The following is a 21,846-nucleotide window of genomic DNA, read 5'->3' on the forward strand; positions in this document are numbered from 1 at the left end:
TAAGTCGTCACACATTTTTGACATACGGTGGAATCTCAAGCCACATTAATTTGAGGGTTTCTAGCATATATGTAATACCAAGGAGTATAGCGCTCCCTATATAAACCGAAAGAATTAAATTATAAAACTCAAATTTTATTATTTTTATTTTTGTGTTTTAGAAACATTATAAAATTTGGAATTAATTAGTGCGATTTTAACAAAAAAATAAATAAATTATTATGATTATATACGTGTCGTAAACATGAGTCTAAAATTTGGAGTCAATTGGACTTCTTTTGAAAAATGCTTCATAAAACCCGTTAAAATGATCGTTTCGAAACAAGCGTTTTAAGTTCTTGTATAATTTCGGGTCTATTGGAGTTTGGGAAGATCTCAAAGATTGGGAGTAAATTTTCTGTCATGCTGCCACGTGGCAGCCAATGGACTGTGCCACCTTGCAGATTGTGTCAGCATGGCATCACCATGTGGGGCCATTTGTAATCTTTATCACTATTTAAGAAAAAAAGAAGAGAAATCTAAACCCAACGGTTAGATGGAAATAAATATCTTCTAATTAAATCCAATGGCTAGAATCCATATAGAAAGGGATCATGTTCCCTTCAAATTAAAATTCACAAATTAATTACTCTTTTATTATAAGAAATTGAAAAAAATTGAAAGATGGATACTTTAAATTGACATTTTTTTTTTTAAGTTTGAGTACTTTCCTACAAAGGTGATGAAAGATCGATTAGAAATTATTAGTGAAGTTTTTCCTAAATTTTAAGCAGATACAAGAGCGACATGGAGGGGGATTAACTCGGGGGACTTTTCAGTTCGGAGTGCTTATCATATGGAAAAGGAGAGGATTGAAGCTGCTGGTGGATCTTGTTCATATCAATATGATATTTTTATTATTTGAAAGAGGATTTGGGGTATGAAGGTTTCTAATTCCCTAAGAGCTTTTTATGGAGGGCTTGCCATGATATTTTGCCTACTAGAAATAATCTAAAGCGTCGAGGTATTGATCTAAACCCCTCTTGTATTTTTTGTAATTGTGAACGGAAACTGTTTAATTTGCATATTTTGTGGTCATGTTTCAGCATTGGATGTGTGGGGTTTTTGTGGTATAGAGGTTCAAAAATGGTCCAATTCTGGTAACTCCTTTGTGGAAATTTTGGAGTTTTTATTTGCCCGTTTTGATCATGAGGAAGTTGAATTATTTGCTGAGATTGCTAGGAGGTTGTGGTTTAGGAGGAATGATGTTGTGCATGGTGGTAATTTTTCTTACCCAAACGAAGTGATTGGAATCGCTACAGCTCTAATGACTGGGTATAGGAGTGCCCAGATTTGTGTTCATGTTGAAAGGGAGCCCCTGAATGGGTCGGTAGAGCCCATAATGGTGAAGTGGAGTCCCCCTCCTGTTGGTGTTGTTAAAGCCAACTGGGATGTTGTGGTTGACTTGAAAAATGGAAAGCTGGGATATGGTTGTGTTATTAGAGATTCTAGTGGTAATTTGCAAGCTGCATCTTGCCATGTGAAATTTTTAATGGCTGATCCAGTGGTTGGGAAAGTTCTTGTAGTGCTACACACGGTGGAGTTTTGTAGAGACAAAGGTTTTTCTTCGATTGTGTTAGAGGGTGATTCCCTACTTGTGGTCCAAGCTATTAATAATACAGGAGTAAATTGGAGTAGGATTGGTCATATTATAGATGATATTCGAAATATATTAAAGGGATTCAAGTGGTGGAAAATTTGTCATACTAAACGACAAGGAAACAAGGCGGCCTACACATTAGCACAAGTAGGAGTTCAACAAGCTTTAAGTCGCACTTGGATTGATTGTACGCCTGATTTTATTTTTCATATTATTGTTTCAGAGCTTCCATCTCTGATTGTATAGAGCTTCTATGCTCCGGTTGATTTCACTTTTTAATGAGATCAGTAATATTTCTTCAAAAATAAAAAGAGCAACATGGAATAGGATCCTCTCAATTTCATTTAATGAAATAGATATTATCCATTTCAAATGAAATGCCAGAATTTAAAATTAATGCATCTAATAATGTATATAAAGTCAATGTTGACACGTCTTTTAAAAATTTAAATAATGTGAAATCATGTATACCGTTAAATGCATCAACTTTAAATTTTGACCATAAAATAGATAGTATCAATTTTATTTGAAATGGAAAGGATCCTATTTCCCTATGTTATAGAATCCTCTACTGTTGGTAAATCTCCATTGGCTAATTTAAAATTTTCCACATCATATTTCCACCGCTCTCACCAAGTCACCATCTTCATACATATGTCCACACACTCCATATCCCTACCTTTTTACCACATGTTTTTGTCAAACTTCCAGATGTGCACATGCCTTTTATAATTTTATTGGTCCCCATATCCCACCATGCCAGAGCTATAACTTTTCCCCTTGTGGCCTAGATTCCTTTTTACCCTTTTCGACTGAATCCTCCATACAAGGGACACTTCCTTTTTCATGATCAGCCAAATCAAAGGTAATTAATTTGGGATCCGTTAATTTGTTTGCAGGAAAAAAAGGTTACCGTTTGACGTCCAAGTGTAATTTTCAAGAATCTTGGGTATTATCCCCCTTAATTGCTAGTCATTTGGACATATAATGTGAAAAGCTAATTTGAAACTTGAAAGATAATATAAGGCATAGAGTAATGATTCACTACCACCTAAATATACAACTTTTCACCACCTTGTCTATGTGGCAAGGTGGTTCCCCACTACTTTTTGAGTTTTTTTTTTTTTTTAATTTTTTAAAAATAAATTAAGGTGGGGGACCATCTTGCCACATAGGCAAAGTGGTGAAAAGTTGTATATTTAGGTGGTAGTAAATCATTACTCTAAGACATAATATAAAAATAGATAATTAGATATAAAGAACTATGCATGTTGGTCTATGACCTATGTTCACAGGATTCAGCCAAAGGGCTTCATTTTGCTCTTAATTCTTTGAATGATGTTTACAATATAACAAACTCTTATTTGTACAAGAATTAGATAATAAAAATAGACTTTAATTACAACTAAGTAATAGTCTTCAACTGTAACTTGTGATAGACTACAATTATAGGGAGCTAGGTTACTGTCTTTAATTGTGACTAGCTAGGTGATAGTCTTAATTGTAATTAGGTCACAATCCTCAATTGTGACAGTCTTTAACTGTACCTTAAATTTTTGAACTCCTAATATATTCTAATAGAACTTAATTACCTAATCGAGTAAGTGGTTAGACGACTCAAAATTTACTTAAATAGGTGAATTCTAAGCAATTCGAGCAAGTAATTGCCGTAAGTGGATCCTTATCGTTCCCAAGCCCTCTTAAATTTGATAGGTATATCACAAAATTATTGTTAATTTTTTTTTTTTTTTTGAGCATGATTAGAATTTAAAATTAGGGTTCTCTAATCTCTATACATGCATCTTAGGAAAACTTATGGTAAGACTTTATAAAAACTTTATACAACTTCATGAGATTTAAAAACTCTATGGAATTTTATATCTTAGAAATCGAAATGATGACGATCCAAATTTGTGACGACCCTTTTTTTTTTTTTTTTTTTTTGAAAACGTACAAACGGATCTTCACAGTGGCACGACTATTTGCCGCTCAGCCAACATACGTACACGTTCCATAACATGTACCTGATATTCAGAGTTACATCTAACACAGCGGAATATAAATATCAATGTGCAGCAGAACACATATCAATAGCGGAAATACATCTAATATATAACTGCTATCAACAACAAGAGCCATTTATATGTCTAACTGGTTAAAGCTTATAAAACATATTACACTAATTACATACTAAAATACAGGCTCAACAAATACATATGTCACGTATGACACGAGCCATAAATAAAATATTCAAATGCAGACTACCCATGAGTCTGTGACTTATGACTGTCACGATGTACTCCAATCATAGCATCTCATAAGCTAGGTGGGCGAGTCATTATCTATATCCGCAGAACCTGCAACCAAAACATCAATGTCTGCACGGTTGCGGGGGTTGCCGCATCCGTACAGGTGGAATTATGAGCCCACCGCCTTAGCATAAATAAATACACTAAGACCTCAGATGTATACTATTTACTGAGTTTTTGCAAAGAACCAACTCTTCATTTCTAGTCATGCGTACACTATAACAGCCACCAATTTTATAAGCTTTTGTTTAAAAACCCCCATTGCTGATATAGCGGACACCGACTACTAGAAAACATTTAAACATACTAGGCAACTAAGATTATACGTAGAAGTTCTGTTATAGAAAACAATGGCATTTAAATCATGCAACCATCCGATAGAAATATACATAAGCTCTTTTCCATTGAGACTCTTATGCATACTAATACGTCTAGTAAAACTACTCATAGTATAAAAACATTACTCACAAAAACAATGCTATACATGTTCATGCTAATGGTTTTATGCCTTGGGAATCGAACCCAAGTATAGTGCTTCAAAGGAATCTAACCCAAGTAAGCACTAGTACCTCAAGGGAATCTAACCCAAGTAGGCACCTCATGGGAATCTAACCCATGGTCGAGGACCTCAAGGGAATCTAACCCAAGTAAGCACCTCGTGAGTACTTCAAGGGAATCGAACCCAAGTAAGTACTAGTACCTCAAGGGAATCTAACCCAAGTAGGCACCTCATGGGAATCTAACCCATGGTCGAGAACCTCAAGGGAATCTAACCCAAGTAAGTACCTCGTGAATACCTCAAGGGAATCTAACCCATGTATAATTTCCCGTGGGCTGTAAACCTCACTTCGATGCACGTTTAGCATTCATATGCTTATGCCTCATGCCTTCAATCAATAAATTTCATTTCATGAATCATGCTTATAACATATGCTTTCTTTATAAAATATAAACAGTTCAACATGTCATTTTTTAAACAATTTGCATAACTCAAATCTCCCATTTTATACTCACTCTAAAATCATATTAATATTCCATTGCAATCACAGTTTTCAAAACTCCCAACCATAACATACAGTGACTCCATTCATTTACTCCACATATCATATTCATACTTTAAAACATCATCATAATTTCAATATACTCAAAAGTACTCAAATCATCCAAAACAGTTCATAATCAACATATAGTTGGTTCAGGTTTGTAAAATAATATACATTTTGCAATTCATCATATATGAAAATAATACTTCTCAGTGAGTAGAATGCTCACCTTGGCTGTGCGGATATTAAGCACTAGGTCTCCTAGACACCACCATGCAATGCATTACTGTAAAAACAATACATTGCACATTATTGACAACTTACTAACATTTAGCTCTTAAATTGCTCAAGAGCTGACCCATGGAAGCCCCATAATATTTTAAGGGTTCCAAACGCCTACCCATAAATCTTAGACACTAACTAAAACTTAAACAATACTAACCCAAAGTATTTACTAGGGTTAGATATTAAAATAACTATTTAATTATTTACCTATAATATTAATTACTAACCCATAATTAATTCCATTAACCCATACATTATTTTCACTAACACTTTTATAATAATGTTAGCCTTAAAGTTATATTCATTAATCTCTAGATTATTTTTCACTAATATTTTCTCAATATCATTAACACTAATATTATGTTCATAAATCTTTTTACATCAATTATTAACATATTAACATAATTTAACTATCTAAATTTTAATCACTTAAAACCCACAAATTAATTTAACTCATCAAATTAGGGTTTTCAAAACTAACCCATAATTTATAAAATACTAACTTAATCACAACAAATATTAATCTCACTAACATAGACACTAATATATTTAAAATAACATAAATCCCAAAATTATGAATTAAATGAACTTACCCAAAAATTTATCCAAATATTACCCGGTGTTTAGAGAATTTTTGCAAGCTCCAAATAACACAAAGCCTAAAGAAAACACTATATCAAACTCATATTTTGCTAGATTTAACAAAAATCACAAAATATGAATTTAACTATTTACCTCAAAACGATCGGTAGAAACGTAGATCGGGCTTCGTAGATCACGTTACCGAAGACGGATTGAAGATTGGACCGTTAAATCTTCTTAGATCACGTCTCTTATATATAGGAAAATCTTCCTCTCTCTCCCCCTTATCTCCTCTCTCGGCCATACAACCTCTTTCCTTCTTATTTTTCTTTTTCTTTTTTTTTTTTTTTTCTAAGTGAGGCGCTGCCTCACACTTTATCTTCTTTTTTTCTTTTTCTTTTTTTTTTCTTTTTTATTATTTTGTTTTTCTTTTAGTAACGTGGGGCGCAGGCGCGCCCCACACCATTATGTCTTTTTTTATTTTTATTTTTTTTATTTTATTTTATTTTATTTTTTTTATTCTTTTAACTTTTCTTTTCTTAATCTTCTTTTCCCTTTTTTATTTTAGTTTATTTTCTAATTTCTATTTTCATCTTATTTTCTAATTAATTAATTAATTTCTTTTCTAATTAATTAATTAATTTCTTTTATAATTAATTTTGTTTTATATTTCTTTTCTAATTTCTTTTCCCTTTAATCTTTTCTTTTACTTGGTTTCTATTTTTCATTATTCGGACTAACAACATTCTTCTGTATTTTATTTTCTTGAATAATATTTACAAGTTCATAGGATAAAAATAAAACACTTTGTTTTATTTTACCACGCTAAATAAACCTATTTTTATTTAAACATGATAACCCTATTTTATAAATTTTGGTCTTTTTTAAAAATATTATCTTGCATTTTAAATACACCTAATTAAGTTTAATAAATTATTTACTCAAATTCATACTTTAATTACTAAATAATTTTTCGGACATTACAAAATTGATGTTATACGTTAATATCATTATCAGAACTAATTAAGGTCGTAAGCATGGAGAAAAGTCTGAAGCTAATATGGCGCCTTAAGTCATGGTGGTGCCCGTGAAATATGGGGCCCCAACAAACATTACTGAGATGTGTTCTCGTGATTTAACTGTTTGAAGCATGACCTTAGATTTGCAACTGCAATTGTTGACCTCATCTTGTCCCCGTCATATATATTTAATAAATGCTTCATGCATGCAGAAGGCTTCCATATGGAATCGGAGCTCGAGATAGTCTTATGTTGCATTATTCATGTCTGTTCCTTTGGTATAATAACCAAATTGCCATTTTTTTAATCATTTATTAATAATGAAAGTTTTGGCCATTATTTAGTTATTTAATTAATTATGATAACGACTATATATTCTTTTTATGCATCCAATTAATAGAGAGATACCTTTCACTAGCTCGTGCCTGTCCTATATATACGCCTAAATCGACTGTATCTCCCATTTTCATTTTTCACAAAAGAACCAGAAATCTCTCATAACTGGACGTCCCTTGGAACCAAATGGGGTTGACCAAGTTTTTTTTAGCTCTGTACTTGACAGGTTTAATCCTAACCCATGTCATTGTCTCCGTAACCGGAGACGACAGGCAAGACTTCCTGGATGGACACAACACAGCTCGTGCCGAGGTCGGCCATGGCGTTGAGCCACTTGTCTGGAACTACACCCTTGCAGCCTACGCTCAAGCTTATGCTAATAAGAGGATCCCAGACTGCAAGATGGAGGAATCGGATCCGGATGGGCCCTATGGAGAATGCCTTGCTGCAGGTTATGGTGAGTTCAGCGCTGTAGATGCAGTGAATGGGTGGGTGAGTGAGAAGCCGTACTATGACCATGAATCCAACAAATGTGTTCATAGCGAGTGCGGGCACTACACCCAGGTGGTTTGGCGAGACACAAAGTATCTTGGGTGTGCCAGGTCCAAGTGCGACAATGGCTGGGTGTTTGTCACTTGCAACTATTATCCTTCAGGAAATTATTATGGCGAGCGTCCATATTAAATTCTTTTACTGATGAGTACCTGTGATCGAGTATATATGTTGTTGCTCCTGTTTGTGTGGCAGTAATCGAATGTGTATGATCTTTGGATGGATACGATGAAAATGAAATCATTACTATTACTATTATTAATGGAGAAGATATTATAAGTTTCTCTATGATCCACTATATATACTTCTCCCAAACTTGATTGTCGATCTGGTTTGGTTTTGTGCTGCAGAATGAGGTAGCGCGCAGCTGCTTCTGTTTGTTTGGTTTTTTGTTTTGTGCTGTTGAAGTTTCTGGTTCTGTAGCAGCGGTGGGGACAGATATATGGGGTTTTCATTGTTTGATAGGTTTTTTGTCTAGTTGGTAGATTTTGGTGTTTTGTAGTTGTATAATTGGTTGATATCCATGTACTGTTCTGTAGTATCATTGTGCCTCAACTACCTATTTGCTTTGCTGAAGAGTACGTTGTAGCGTGTTGTGTTGAAGAACTTATTCATCATAACACCGCAAAAGTGTTGCATATTCGACATGAATTTATGAACACGAAATTAATAGGTTAATGTAGAGGGATATAATTTGTTTATTTAAATGGATTAGATTAAAATTGGCTTATATAATTTTATACTTATGCATTAACACAACTAAACCTGACACGCGACATTAAGGTTGTCAATTTTTGACACTATGCGCGAATCAAATACTAACCCAACACTGAATTAGCAGATTATAGCTGATGGACCTAACCCATTTAATTAAAAAGGTCAAATTAGAGTTAATTTATATAATCTTATATGCATTCCTCAACACAAATCTAAGTGATCAATACACAATCACAAATTGCTATTCTTATTTTCATCCATGCAATTTACCGTAGGAGGGAGAGAGACATATTGGTCAATTCCCTACTTTTAAGGACATCAAGAGAAGACTTTGGAGGTGAATTAAAAATGAAAATTAATTGTTATATGTTATATTTTTTATTTTATATTGCAACGATCTGATTTTCCATGCAATTAATCTTCATTTGGTAACTTTGACAAGCATGGTGCATAAACGCATAACTATGTGGATACCATATATTCGAAGTTTGATTTCTAAATATAACAATTTTTTATTATTTAATAAAAGAATAATAAAAAAGTTACTTGATCGATTGGAAAAAAAAATATTATTAAGTCGTCACACATTTTTGACATATGGTGGAATCTCAAGCCATATTAATTTGAGGGTTTCTAGCATGTAATACCCAAGGCGTTTAGCGCTCCCTAAACTGAAAGAATTAAATTATAAAACTCAAATTTTATTATTTTTATTTGTGTGTTTTAGAAACATTATAAAATTTGGAATTAATTGGAGCGATTTTAACAAAAATAAAATTATTATTATGATTATATATGCGTCGTAAACACGAGTCTAATATTTGGAGTCACTTGGACTTCTTTTAGAAAATGCTTCATAAAACCCGTTAAAATGATCGTTTCGAAACAAGCGTTTTAAGTTCTCGTATAATTTCGGGTCAATTGGAGTTTGGGAAGACCTCAAAGATTGGGAGTAAATTTTCTGTCATGCTGCCACGTGGCAGCCAATGGACTGTGCCACCTTGCAGATTGTGTCAGCATGGCATCACCATGTGGGGCCCATTTGTAATCTTTATCACTATTTAAGAAAAAAAGAAGAGAAATCTAAACGCCATGGTTAGATGGAAATAAATATCTCCTAATTGAGGGTTGATTGGCGGGGGACTGGTTACCGTCCCCTTGCCCCCCCCCCACCCCCTTTCATTAAAATAGGTTTTTTTAATGCCACATCAGAATTTCTTTTTGATAAAAAAAAGCATTTGTTTATAATAAATGCTGGTTGGGGGACAGTTTTTCGTCCCCCAACAATCATTTCCCCTCCTAATTAAATCCAATGGCTAGAATCCATATAGAAAGGGATCATGTTCCCTTCAAATTAAAATTCACAAATTAATTACTCTTTCATTTTAAGAAGGGATCGGAAAAAATTAAAAAATTGATATTTTAAATTGACATTTTTTAGAGTTTGAATACCTTTTTACAAAAGTGATGAATAATCGATCAGAAATTATAAGTGAAGTTTTTTCTAAATTTTAAGTGGATACAAGAGTGACAAGGAATAGGATCCTTTCAATTTCATTTAATGAAATAGACACTATTCATTTCAAATGAAAAGATTGGAATTTAAAATTGATGCATCTAATAGTGTATATAAAATCAATGTTAATATATCTTTTAAAAATTTAAATAATATAAAATCATGTACACCATTAAATATATCAACTTTACATTCTAACCATAAAATTAATAGTATCAATTCTGTTTAAAATGGGAAATCATCCTATTTCCCTGTGGTATAGAATCCTCCACTGTTGGTAAACCTCCATCGGCTAATTTAAAATTTTCCGCATCATATTTCCACCCCTCTCACCATCTTCATAGAGAGGTCCACACACTCTATATCCCTACCTTTTTACCACATGTTTTTGTCCCACTTCCGGATGTGCACCTGTCTTTTATTGGTCCCTCTATTCCACCATGCCAGAGCTATAACTTCTCCCCTTGTGGCCTAGATTCTTTTTTCCCCTTTTCGACTGAATCCTCCATACAAGGGACACTTACTTTTCCATGATCAGCCAAATCAAAGGTAGTTTGTTTGCAAGAAAAAAAGGTTACCGTTTAACGTCGAAGTGTAATATTCAAGAATCTTGGGAATTATTTCCCTAATCGCTAGTCATTTGGGCATATAATGTGAAAGAGCTCATATGAAACTTATCTAATTGAGTAAGTGATCTGACAGTTTAAAATTTATTTAGACAGATTGTTGATTCTATGTAATTCGTGCAAGTAATTGCCGTGGATCCTTACCGCTCCTGGATGATGCAGGAAAAAATCAGACACAATATTTGAAGATTATTTCTTGAATAAGATCAGCCCGAAAATGAAAAGGATCATACAAAATATTTGAAGAATATTTTTAGAATAATATATTTCATGGGAAGAATAGTACAAAATATTTGAAGAATTTTTTAGAATAATATATTTTATTTTTTGTATTTCGTTTTATTAGGGTTTTGCTATTCTAGGTAAAATCCTACTAATTGTCGAATTTTCAGTTATATTAGCCTGGCTTGTGGGCGTTTTCCAGCAGTTATTTATTGATAATTTTATCGAATTTAGAGTTTCTCTCTGTTTTTGGGGTGAATTTCCTGTTTTATTCCTTGCAAACTACTTGTTGATTAGCTTGCAGAATAATCGCTATTCTGTCCGGCGTTAATTGGTATTAGAGCTTCAGCACTTTCCTGAGACGAGTTCTTCATCAGTTTCGATGGCTGATGGTCGTGGTCATGGTGGTTGTCGTGGGCAGGTTCCGAATGAGAAAGCTCCGCACTGTGAACGTAATGTCGTTCAGGATATGATGATTGAGGATTTTCAGAGATAAGTTGCAGAGTTAACCCAATGCCTAACGGCACAGGAAGTCGGCAATCGTGGGATGGAGAACTCCGATTCCGATTCCGATTCCGATTCCACTTTCGACAACTCGTATCACAATCCTGCTCCATATCGGGAATAGTGTGGTCGGGATGAAGAATTTGTTGATGACGAATTTCAAGAAGACGAGTTCGTTGATGAGGAGTTCATACACGGAGATGTTCATGATGATGTTGAACATGAAGATGTTGAAGATCCTTTACAAGGATTCGTGGATTGGAATTCTCCACCAATTTATGATATTGATATCAAAGATGAAGATCTTGTGGGAGATTCTTTGTCGTATGATCAAGAAGAAAAATCTGTAGTAGATTTAGATTTGGTCTCTCCAACAATTTGTGACGACATCTATCCTGACAAAGAGGATTTATTGAATGAGGTAAGTTTTCTGGTTGATGAAATAAAATTTATTAAAGAAAATAATGGCTACCATGTGTTTAATGAAAGTCCACATAATAAGGGATTTCAGTTGAGTAATGAGGAAATTAGTTATTTTGATTTCATTGGGATTGAAAGATTTCTATCATATTCACCTAGTAATAAGTTGGATGTTGGTTTCGGCGTGTTAGCTGACAATTATAATTTTTGTGGTCAAGAAAGAATTAATAATTTTTTGAAAACTTTTATGGAGTGTGAATTGGAGAAAATAAATAAAAGACGTGAGAAGATTAATTTATTTCAATTTAGTGTGAGGCTAGTTGTTGTGATGGGTTGCAACTTGTTTATCTTCTGGTTTCAAGTTATTTTGGTATTGAGAAATACGGGATGGAAAGAATTGATTAGCCATCCAAAAGATCGAGGAAAATAAGATTTGAATTCGAGGACGAATTCTTTCCAAACCAATGAGACTAATGCAGGAGAAAATCAGACACAATATTTGAATATTATTTCTTGAATAAGATCAGCCCGAGAATGGAAATGGTCATACAAAATATTTGAAGAATATTTTTAGAATAATATACTTCATGGGAAGAATCATACAAAATATTTGAAGAATACTTTTAGAATAATATATTTTATTTTTTGTATTTCGTTTTATTAGGGTTTCGCTATTTTTGGTAAAATCCTACTAATTGTCGAATTTGCAGCTATATTAGCTCGGCTTGTGGGCGTTTTCCAACAGTTGTTATTTATTGATAATTTTATCGAATTCAGAGTTTCTTTATGTTTTTGGAGTGAATTTCCTGTTTTTTTCCTTGTAAATATTCTGTCCGGCGTCACTGGACCCTCTTAAATTTGATAGACGTTATATGTAGATTACTTATACTTTTTTGTACATTATTTTTTTTAGATCAATAATTAAATATGTAGGATCCACATGTGAGTCATTGTGTGTCCTACAGATCTCATGATTAATTTAAAGAATTGATGTACAAAATGTACATCAATCATTTCTCTAAATTTGATAGGTATATCACAAAAAATTTGTTAATTTTTTTTTTTTTTTGAGCATGATTAGAATTTAAAATTAGGGCTCTGTAATCTCTATACATCTCAGGAAAACTTATGATAAGACTTTATAAAACTTTATACAACTTTATGAGACTTAAAAACTCTATCGAATTATCTTAGAAATTGAAATGATGACGATCCAAATTGATGTTATACGTTAATATCATTATCAGAATTAATTAAGGTCGTAAGCATGGAGAAAGTCTGAAGCTAATTTGGCGCCTTAAGTCATGGTGGTGCCCGTGAAATATGGGGCCCCGACAAACATGACTGAAATGTGTTCACGTGATTTAACTGTTTGAAGCATGACCCTAGATTTGCAACTGCAATTGTTGACCTCATCAGTCTCTCTCCACATTATCGAAAAGACTGAAATTAACTTCCATTTTAAGGTTTCATATATCAAGTTTACAGGCCGGCCGGCGATGATTGGGCTTAATTTCCGGTCGAATATAATGTTTCATAGATTGATGAATATATATATATATGGAAATGAGATCTTGACTATTAAATTATAGAGTAATGTTATAGGCTTCATTTTTTTGTCATCCTTTTATCCTTCATAGCTGATGTGATTTTTAAAATCACTATTAAATTTGAAATAAACGATCCAACCGTGATTTTAAAAGCTATATGCATCAACTTTGTGAGAATAAAAAAATTGTCCTATATATTGCAAAAGGAAATATAGAATGAATCTTGAAAATTGAATTACCATCTCAAATATATATACACCATTTTGACATTTTTATCTAATAATTATTTCACAATAATGATATGGTCCGAGCAAATTTTTAGATTATTTATTTATTTTTTCTTAACAAGAACTAATTTTAAGGTTGATTAATTACAACTACCAAGTTAGAATTATGGAATAGTTGTGAGATTAAAATGTGGTTTTAAGGGAGCTGAAGGTTTATATAATTGGCTGGTTGAACTAATATTATACAGATTAAATGGTTTTATTCTTTTTATGTACGGTATATTTTGCTTTCTGTGATAGTTGAAAAAAAGAAAAAGATAAAAAGATACTACAAATACAATTAAAGAAGCAAATAAAATATTTCATAACTCATCATTAGATCATGTATATATAATTATGTAAAAAATATTACCAACTCCTTCATCGACTGACAAGCAGTGCGGCCGGCATGTGCGTCCATGCTAATTAGATAAGATGATGAATTCAATACTATTTCAATTGCATAGATGCATCATGCATGCATGGAAGCTTCCATATGGGATCGGCCAAGCTCGAGATACCCTTGTGTTGATTCATGTCCTTTCCGAAGGTATAATAACCAAATTGCCAATTTAATTTTTAATTATGATGTTAAATTATAACATTATAAATTATGATGTTATATTATCAATTACCTCAAAAGTTCATGTTAAAAAAAAAAAAAATCTCTCTCAAAAATATAAGCGGATAGGAATATATAAATTTAATCACTTATTCAATACTTTAATAGTACTTCTTCCCTCACGTGCGCGCTTAAACTCATTTTTAGTATGTGAGACCTAACGCCCGTTATATTTAATTGAAATGAGAAGTAAATGAAAGAGACAGAGTTTGAACTCAGGACTTATCCTTTGTGGATTAGACTTTGAAATCAAATCTAAACCCTTAGATTAATTACAACATTGGTGCTGTAAAAAAAATTACAGCATCTAAGCCATATCCTTTGCTCTGATACCATATCACCATTTGGTCAATCCAAAAGCTTAAACGGATAGGATGAACTAAATTTAATTATTTAATCAATACTTTAACCTATCATAACGATAATATATATATATATATATATATATATATATATATATATATATATATATATATATATATATATATATATATATATATATATATATATATATTTTTTTTTTTTTTTATTTTTTTATTTTTTAAATTTATGCATCCAATAGATAGATCGATAGCTTAAATATTTCAGTAGCTCGTGCCTATTTATACACCAAAATCGTATCTCCTATTTTCACAGATCGAAGAACAAACAGACAATGGGGTTTAGCAAGTTTTTGCTAGCCATATACTTCATGGGGTTAACCCTGACACACGTCTCCTTAGCCCAAAATTCCCACCAAGACTTTGTGGACGCACACAATGAAGCTCGTGCCCAAGTTGGTGTTGGTCCGATATCCTGGAACTACACGGTTGCAGCGTATGCTCAAGATTATGCCAATAGCAGGATCGGAGACTGCAACTTGGAGCATTCACAAGGGCCCTACGGAGAAAATCTGGCTGAAGGCTATGAGACCTTAAGCGCCGTAGATTCAGTGAAGATGTGGGTGAGCGAGAAGAAAAATTATGACTACCACTCCAACTCATGCATCGGCGACGAGTGCCGGCACTACACTCAGGTCGTTTGGCGCGATTCCGTGCATCTGGGGTGTGCCAGGGTGAAGTGCAACAGCGGGTGGATCTTTGTCATCTGCAACTATGATCCTTCAGGAAATTATGAGGGCGAGCGTCCATACTAAATTAATGCATGGTTGTACTGATTAGCTATGAGTACGAGGCTGTTGCTAGTCCTGATTGTGTGGTATAGTAATCGAATGTGTATCTTTGGATATGGATATGATGAAAATGAAGTCATTAATTACTATTACTGTTATTAATTGGGAGGATATATATATTATAAGTTTCTCTATGATCCACTACACTTTTTCCATTGCTGACAATTTTTTTACACGACCGGAAATTGGATCATTAAAGAGGTGATTTTGATTTAGAGTTGTTTGCTGCATGTTCTTTCCGTAGAATGTTGGGACCCGTAGAATGTGGTAGCTGCTGCTGCTGTTTGTTTGGTTTGTTGTTTTGTGATGTTGCAGTTTGTGGTTCTGCAGTAGGGGTGGGGACATATACATGTGGTTTTCATTGTCTGCTAGTTTTTGTCTAGTTGTTGGTAGATCGATGTTGCTGTTTAATTTGTAGTCGTATTTGGTTGATATATATGGTACTGTTCTGTAGTATCATTGTGTTTCAGCTTATTTGCTGAAGAGTTGTATAGTTTTGTCTTGTCAATGGAGAACTTACTAAAAAACCTAGAGTTTTAAACCACTTAGGGATAACATGAACCCAACACACTACTTAATTATCTAGTTAGAGTTGAAGGCTTGACTTATTTAATTAAATGGATCGGGTTATGATTGATCCATATAGTTTTATATCTATGTCTCAACATAATCCAAACCCAATTTATTATCCAAAAATTTGGCACGAAAATGCCAACAAGAAAGTAGCGTATTAGGGTTGAAGGGTCTAACTTGTTTAATATTTAAAAAGGTTGAGTTAGCTAGAGTTGACCTATATAATCTTATATTTATACTTCAACATAATCAAAACCCAACACATGAACACAAATTCTTACTTTTAATTCCATCCATTGATCACTTGACAATAGGAGGGAGAGAGACATATTGGTCGATTCCCTACTTTTAAGCACAACAAGAGACGACTTTGAAGGTGAAAAATGAAAATTAATTGTTATATGTACGTAGCACTACTTATATAATTTATTTATTTATTTTTATTTATAATGCAATAATTTGATTTTACATGCAATCTTCCTTTCGTAACGTACTTTGACAAGCAATGCATAACCGCATAACTATATATGTGGATACCATGTCTTCGGAGTTTGATTTCTAATCGTAACAAAATTTTATTATATTATAGAAAATATATATTATTAAGTCACACATTTTTGACATTTGGTAAGATGTCGAAAATGTGTGACTTAATAATATATTTTTTCCAATGAAATAACTTTTTCATTATTCTTTTATCAAATTTGAGGGTTTCTACTTTTTCTACTTTTTAGCATTGTGTGTGTGTGTACTTTTTCTACTTTTTAGCATTATGTGTGTGTGTGTGAGAAACAGTTAATTGGGAATATATATGTGTGTACTTTTTCTACTTTTTAGCATTATGTGTGTGTGTGAGAAACAGTTAATTGGGAATATATTGGAAAAAAAAAAAAAAGGAGAGTAGATAACTTCCCATTTAAAATCTACTTCTCTATTTATTTTGACGCAAAATGTTTTATGTCGTAAAATATTTTCAACGAAATTATTTTTCAAAAAAATAATTTCTCTAAAAATATTTTTTAGTGTTTGACTTATACGAAAAAATACCAACAGCAAAAAGTTACTGGTGACGAGATTCTGTCACTGGCCGTCATGATTTCGGCCATTTTCATCGGATTCCGGCTATTGTTATTAAATTCTGGTGATGAAGGCCGGAATTCGGCCGCTGTGGCCAGATTCCGGCCGTACTAGCAAGATTTTAGCCAATTTAGGCGGAATATGGTCACCAGAATCCAGCGACGGTGCCAGACGTTACCGGATTCCGGCAGACTAGTGCCAGATTTTGACACCAGCTGGATTCCTGGGATCGGATACCAAAATTTAGAGATCTTCAAAGGTAGATTCAGGCTACCAATAAACTCCAATGTTTGACGATGGCGGATTCCCACAAATGTATCTGCAAGAATGAAGAGTTTAAATCTATAAAATGATTTACAGTTTTTAAAACTGTAAATCGTTTTCCAAAAATTAAAGAGGTTTATAGGGTCAAAATGAAAATGATTTCCAATGATTATCATCATTTTCGGTTGAATCAAACATCGAAAAATACAAAAACTATTTTTCAGAAAATATTTTACGCCTAAACAAACGGAGCATACATGTTTTCTCCCATTTTTATATAGATGAAAGAAAGAATATATCCAACCATCAAAATTTTATTACATAATCTATATTCCCTTGATATCATTAACTTTAACATTGTTTCATCTTGATCATCAACACCATCATCAGCGTCCTCGATCGCATTCACCTTCACCTCCATCAAAGCCTTCACTTCCTCCTCCTTCTCAAACATTAATGTCCTCCATGTATGGATTGAACACCTAACGACTGGATTGGACCACACTCGCAAACCGATATGCTAGCAGCAGTGGGTAATTAAGCCTGTTGATGATTTGATATCATTTGTTATTAACGAGCTCAATCTTGTTTATAATTCATTTGTTACTGCTTTATTGTTTGCTGTTTGAGATAATGACATGACAGTCACTGAATTTCAATCTGAGTTATAAAGTCATGAAATACTGATTGAAAGCCAACACTACGAAGCCGCTACACTAGATATTGGTTCGTTTGCCCTGTATTCCAATAAACATAGCAGCGTCAAATTCAAACAGGGAGCATCCCATTTCAATCAAAAGCCCTGTTATCGTCCCAAGAATGCTCCTCGTCCTCTACAAGGACAAAGAAACAGACCTCGATCCACTCAGTCCACCTGTCCAGCAAAATAGCAACACTAGCAGTCCTGCTCCATGCTCACCTTGTCAGATTTGTGGGAAGAGCATTCGTAAGGCTTATGCGTATCAGAAGAGGCATCCTCCTACCCGGCCAGTTAGCTGCAATGGTTGCTTAGAATAATGCTGCATTTTGATAGTAACGAGTGGCTCGTAGACAGTGGAGCAAATACACATGTGACTGTCGATGGCAATAACATCACTCTTCTTCAACCACTGGTTGTAGGGAATAGGGCAGGTTTGATCATTAAGAGCACTGGTTCCTCTCTTATGTGCTCTAATTCTTCTACTAAATTTCATCTCAAAGACATTGTTCACTATCCTGATGCATCTATAAATGTACTGTCAATACACAAATTCTGTCGCGATAATCATATTATTTCTTTGAAATCGTTGTCAATACAACCTGACAGTTAGTATCTTCCATGAGGGGCCAAGTGATAATGACCTATATCCCATCCATTTTCATCGAAATTCTATGAATAAACTGAAGGGGCATTATGCGTACGGCGTACCTTCACTAGTTCTTGGCTCTATGCCTACCTTCAAATTGTATCACTCCACTCCACATCCCCACAATGTCTTTCAAGCTATATATCTAGCAAATCACTGAACCATATATCCACCTACATGCAAGCAAGCTTCCTTAAACCCGAATGGCTTGCAGCTATGCAAAGTGAGTTTGATGCTCTACTATCAAACCAAACTTGGACACTCTGACCTAGGCCACTGCATCATAATATATAGTGAGGAAAAAGGGGGTGTTTAAGATATAGAAAAACACTAAATTGGAGTGTGGATCGTTATAAGGCCATATTTGTTGTAAAGGGCTTTGATCAAAAGAGTAGGATTAACTATCATGAAACCTTTAGCAGTACTGTCATCAAACCTAGCTACTACAATACGAATGGTCTTGGCTCTAGTTGTTCAATTTGACTTCAATATATAGCAGCTAGATGTGTCCAATGCATTTTTTCATGGGGTTTTAGGTAAAAAGGTGTATATGGAACAACCACCAGGATTTGTTGATTCTCTGTTTCCTGACTATGTTTGTCGATTGTACAAGTCTAGCTATAACTAGACTCAAACATGCTCCGAGGGCATGGTTTACTCGCCTAGCTAGATGTGGGGGGTTTATTGGTTCCAAGGTTGATAATTCGTTACTAATTTGTTTATCACACTAAAAAACAATCACTTTTCTTACTTGTTCGTATTTCTTAATCAGGTGGCCTTGCTTTGGCATCAAATCCTGTTTTTCATGCCCGCACAGAACATATTTGAAATTGATTTTGATTTCATTAGTGAGAAGGTTACAAATCGTGACATTCAACTGCGACACATCTCCACTCTTGAATCAAGTTGCAACCATATTTACTAAGGGAATTGAATCACTGGCTCTCGGTGCAGTTTTTTAGTGACAAACTAAAGGTTTGCTCACCCATCAGTTCGCTGGGGAGTGTTAAGGCAAACACGGTCAGCAGATGTTCAGACCAACAACAACCTCAGAAGCTCACTTCAGTCGAAGATCATGTCACTCATTCAGCCTCTGAAGATAACGATGGACTGCAACCAAGTGATTAACACAAGGGAGGAGTCCAAGGCTACATCAAGATCAAAATATAGTACTTTAGCCTTTTATCTTTAGTTTAAATTGGTCCTGTAAATATACGTAGCATTTCGGTATTTCTGTAACTGGATTATCTTTATATAGTGAATATATAATTAACTGCACGTTTTGGATTATCAACCAAACAAAATTCCTCAACTTAATTACATCAACCGAACCCGTCTCCTTCTTCTCCTTTCCACCACACTTGATTTGAGACCTACAACGTTAATTAACTAGTTCTTGGCTATGAAATAGTCAACTGAGAATATAAAGGAGAAAAACAGGGAAATACCATTCACAGGCTCTTTCCTATAAATAACAAAATATACGTACAGAAAGGCCTGTATATGTATAAATACCTAAACCGTATATACCATTTTCACCAGAAATCTAATAACTAACTGGATGTGCCTTGGAAATGGGGTTAACAAAGTTTTTGCTAGCCCTATTCTTGATAGGTTTAACCTTACCTCATGTCTCCCAAGCCAAAGACGGCCACCTACACTTTCTCGACGGACACAACAAAGCTCGTGCCGAGGTTGGTGTTCCTCCACTTAAATGGAACAACACCGTTGCAGCCTATGCTCGGAAGTACGCTAATACGAGGATTGCAGACTGCAACTTGGAGCATTCAGATGGGCCGTATGGAGAATGTATTGCTGAAGGTTATGGAAACTTGAGGGCTGCCGATGCAGTGAGGATGTGGGCAGGTGAGAAGCAATACTATGACCATAAATCCAACAAATGCGTTGGTGGTGAATGCGGGCACTACACCCAGGTGGTTTGGCGCGATACAAAGTATCTTGGGTGTGCCAAGGTCAAGTGCCACAATGGCTGGATGTTTGTCACCTGCAACTACGATCCTCCGGGAAATTACGATGGCGAGAGTCCATACTAAGTATATATATATATATGCTCTTTTGTACTCCTCTTACGTAGTAATCCGTGCATGTGCACCTTTGAAGGGTAAAAAATTAAAAATTAAAAATAAAAAAAATAAAAGAGCTGTTAGTACTCATCATATATATACACGCATATTTGACATGTTCAAACCCAAGGCCATCCTAATTAATTGATCTGATCATATTTTTATTTTCATTATGTATAATAAGAAGAAGAAATAAGGATTATTTGTCTAATTAATTACCTTATTTTCATGTGTATTCTCTTTCTTATTACGTACGTTATTTCGAGGTAGGTGTGCCTGCATGTATGGAACTATATACAATCGAGCTTTCTACGTACGTACTATATATCGACTGACAAAAAGTGATCGAGAACAAAATCTAAAATTAAAAGAATCGAAAGAAAATACTTATCATTATTTTATTTATTGATCACGAGAATCATGTCCAAGGGCATGAAAGATAGGAGTTAGAGAAGGGTAATTTTTTTGCTAAAACAAAAAATTTGTGGAGAGGGAATTATAATGACGTGGTTTTCAAATTAACATAAGCTGCAAGCCTGTTTCAATTTGAACAATCTCGATCAGGTAGAGTAGTTTAGTACCTCTAAACAATTGTTAATCCCCAAGGGCACAAAGGATTTTAATTTTTTTCCTTGGTGAAGGCTAATCTTAAAGTCTATATATATATATATATATATATCGCTTCCTAGAAAATGGGTCAAAGGAGCGCTTCTACCAATGCCAATAGAAAATAGATTGAGATCCCGTACAATTCTTTAGAAATATAATTCTCTTAATCCCAACAATATAATTAAATGAACGGCTTGGATTAAACCATGTAAGCATTAAAAGAAAAAATAAAATAAAATTATAGATCGATGCAACCACCCCATCGAGGGAGTTGACCACCCACTCTCCCTTTGAGGGGTGGTCAGAGCACCCCACACTACAAGAAAAAACGACTCTAACGATGACAAAAAATTGACGCTGACCATAACTATCAATGACCATTCATTGCTAATATATAGTATGATAGTCGTCATTGATAATGTACTTATAAGCGACAACTATGAATTAGTTATAAAAGTGCAATCAATATCCAACAAGTTAAAAATTCAAGTCCTCTCTCTAGGATTTTCTATCT

The 21,846-nt window shown here is 34.1% G+C and overlaps 3 protein-coding genes and 1 long non-coding RNA gene across 4 annotated transcripts; 3 read left to right on the forward strand and 1 right to left on the reverse strand.

Moving 5' to 3' along the window:
* Positions 1–3,730: 3,730 nt before the first annotated feature.
* On the reverse strand, positions 3,731–6,188 carry LOC133882361 (uncharacterized). The gene is made up of 4 exons (XR_009902658.1): positions 6,012–6,188; positions 5,870–5,935; positions 5,221–5,277; positions 3,731–4,017 (listed from the first exon to the last, which is right to left on the reverse strand). It is a non-coding gene; the product is annotated as an uncharacterized LOC133882361 (long non-coding RNA).
* A 1,133-nt stretch (positions 6,189–7,321) lies between these two features.
* On the forward strand, positions 7,322–8,343 carry LOC133881873 (basic form of pathogenesis-related protein 1-like). Its single transcript, XM_062320929.1, has one exon. It carries the CDS (start codon positions 7,400–7,402, stop codon positions 7,895–7,897), a length of 498 nt encoding a protein of 165 aa, XP_062176913.1. The 5' UTR covers positions 7,322–7,399; the 3' UTR covers positions 7,898–8,343.
* A 6,477-nt stretch (positions 8,344–14,820) lies between these two features.
* On the forward strand, positions 14,821–15,465 carry LOC133881857 (basic form of pathogenesis-related protein 1-like). Its single transcript, XM_062320902.1, has one exon. It carries the CDS (start codon positions 14,864–14,866, stop codon positions 15,341–15,343), a length of 480 nt encoding a protein of 159 aa, XP_062176886.1. The 5' UTR covers positions 14,821–14,863; the 3' UTR covers positions 15,344–15,465.
* A 4,733-nt stretch (positions 15,466–20,198) lies between these two features.
* Positions 20,199–20,693, forward strand: LOC133882668 (basic form of pathogenesis-related protein 1-like). Its single transcript, XM_062321871.1, has one exon. It carries the CDS (start codon positions 20,214–20,216, stop codon positions 20,691–20,693), a length of 480 nt encoding a protein of 159 aa, XP_062177855.1. The 5' UTR covers positions 20,199–20,213.
* The last annotated feature ends 1,153 nt before the right edge of the window (positions 20,694–21,846 follow it).

The sequence above is a fragment of the Alnus glutinosa genome, chromosome 11, assembly GCF_958979055.1.
Source record: "Alnus glutinosa chromosome 11, dhAlnGlut1.1, whole genome shotgun sequence".
NCBI lineage: Eukaryota > Viridiplantae > Streptophyta > Magnoliopsida > Fagales > Betulaceae > Alnus > Alnus glutinosa.

Coding starts and splice junctions, on each gene's coding strand:
- LOC133881873 (XM_062320929.1), top strand. CDS start 7,400: ATGGGGTTGACCAAGTTTTTTTTAGCTCTGTACTTGACAGGTTTAATC.
- LOC133881857 (XM_062320902.1), top strand. CDS start 14,864: ATGGGGTTTAGCAAGTTTTTGCTAGCCATATACTTCATGGGGTTAACC.
- LOC133882668 (XM_062321871.1), top strand. CDS start 20,214: ATGGGGTTAACAAAGTTTTTGCTAGCCCTATTCTTGATAGGTTTAACC.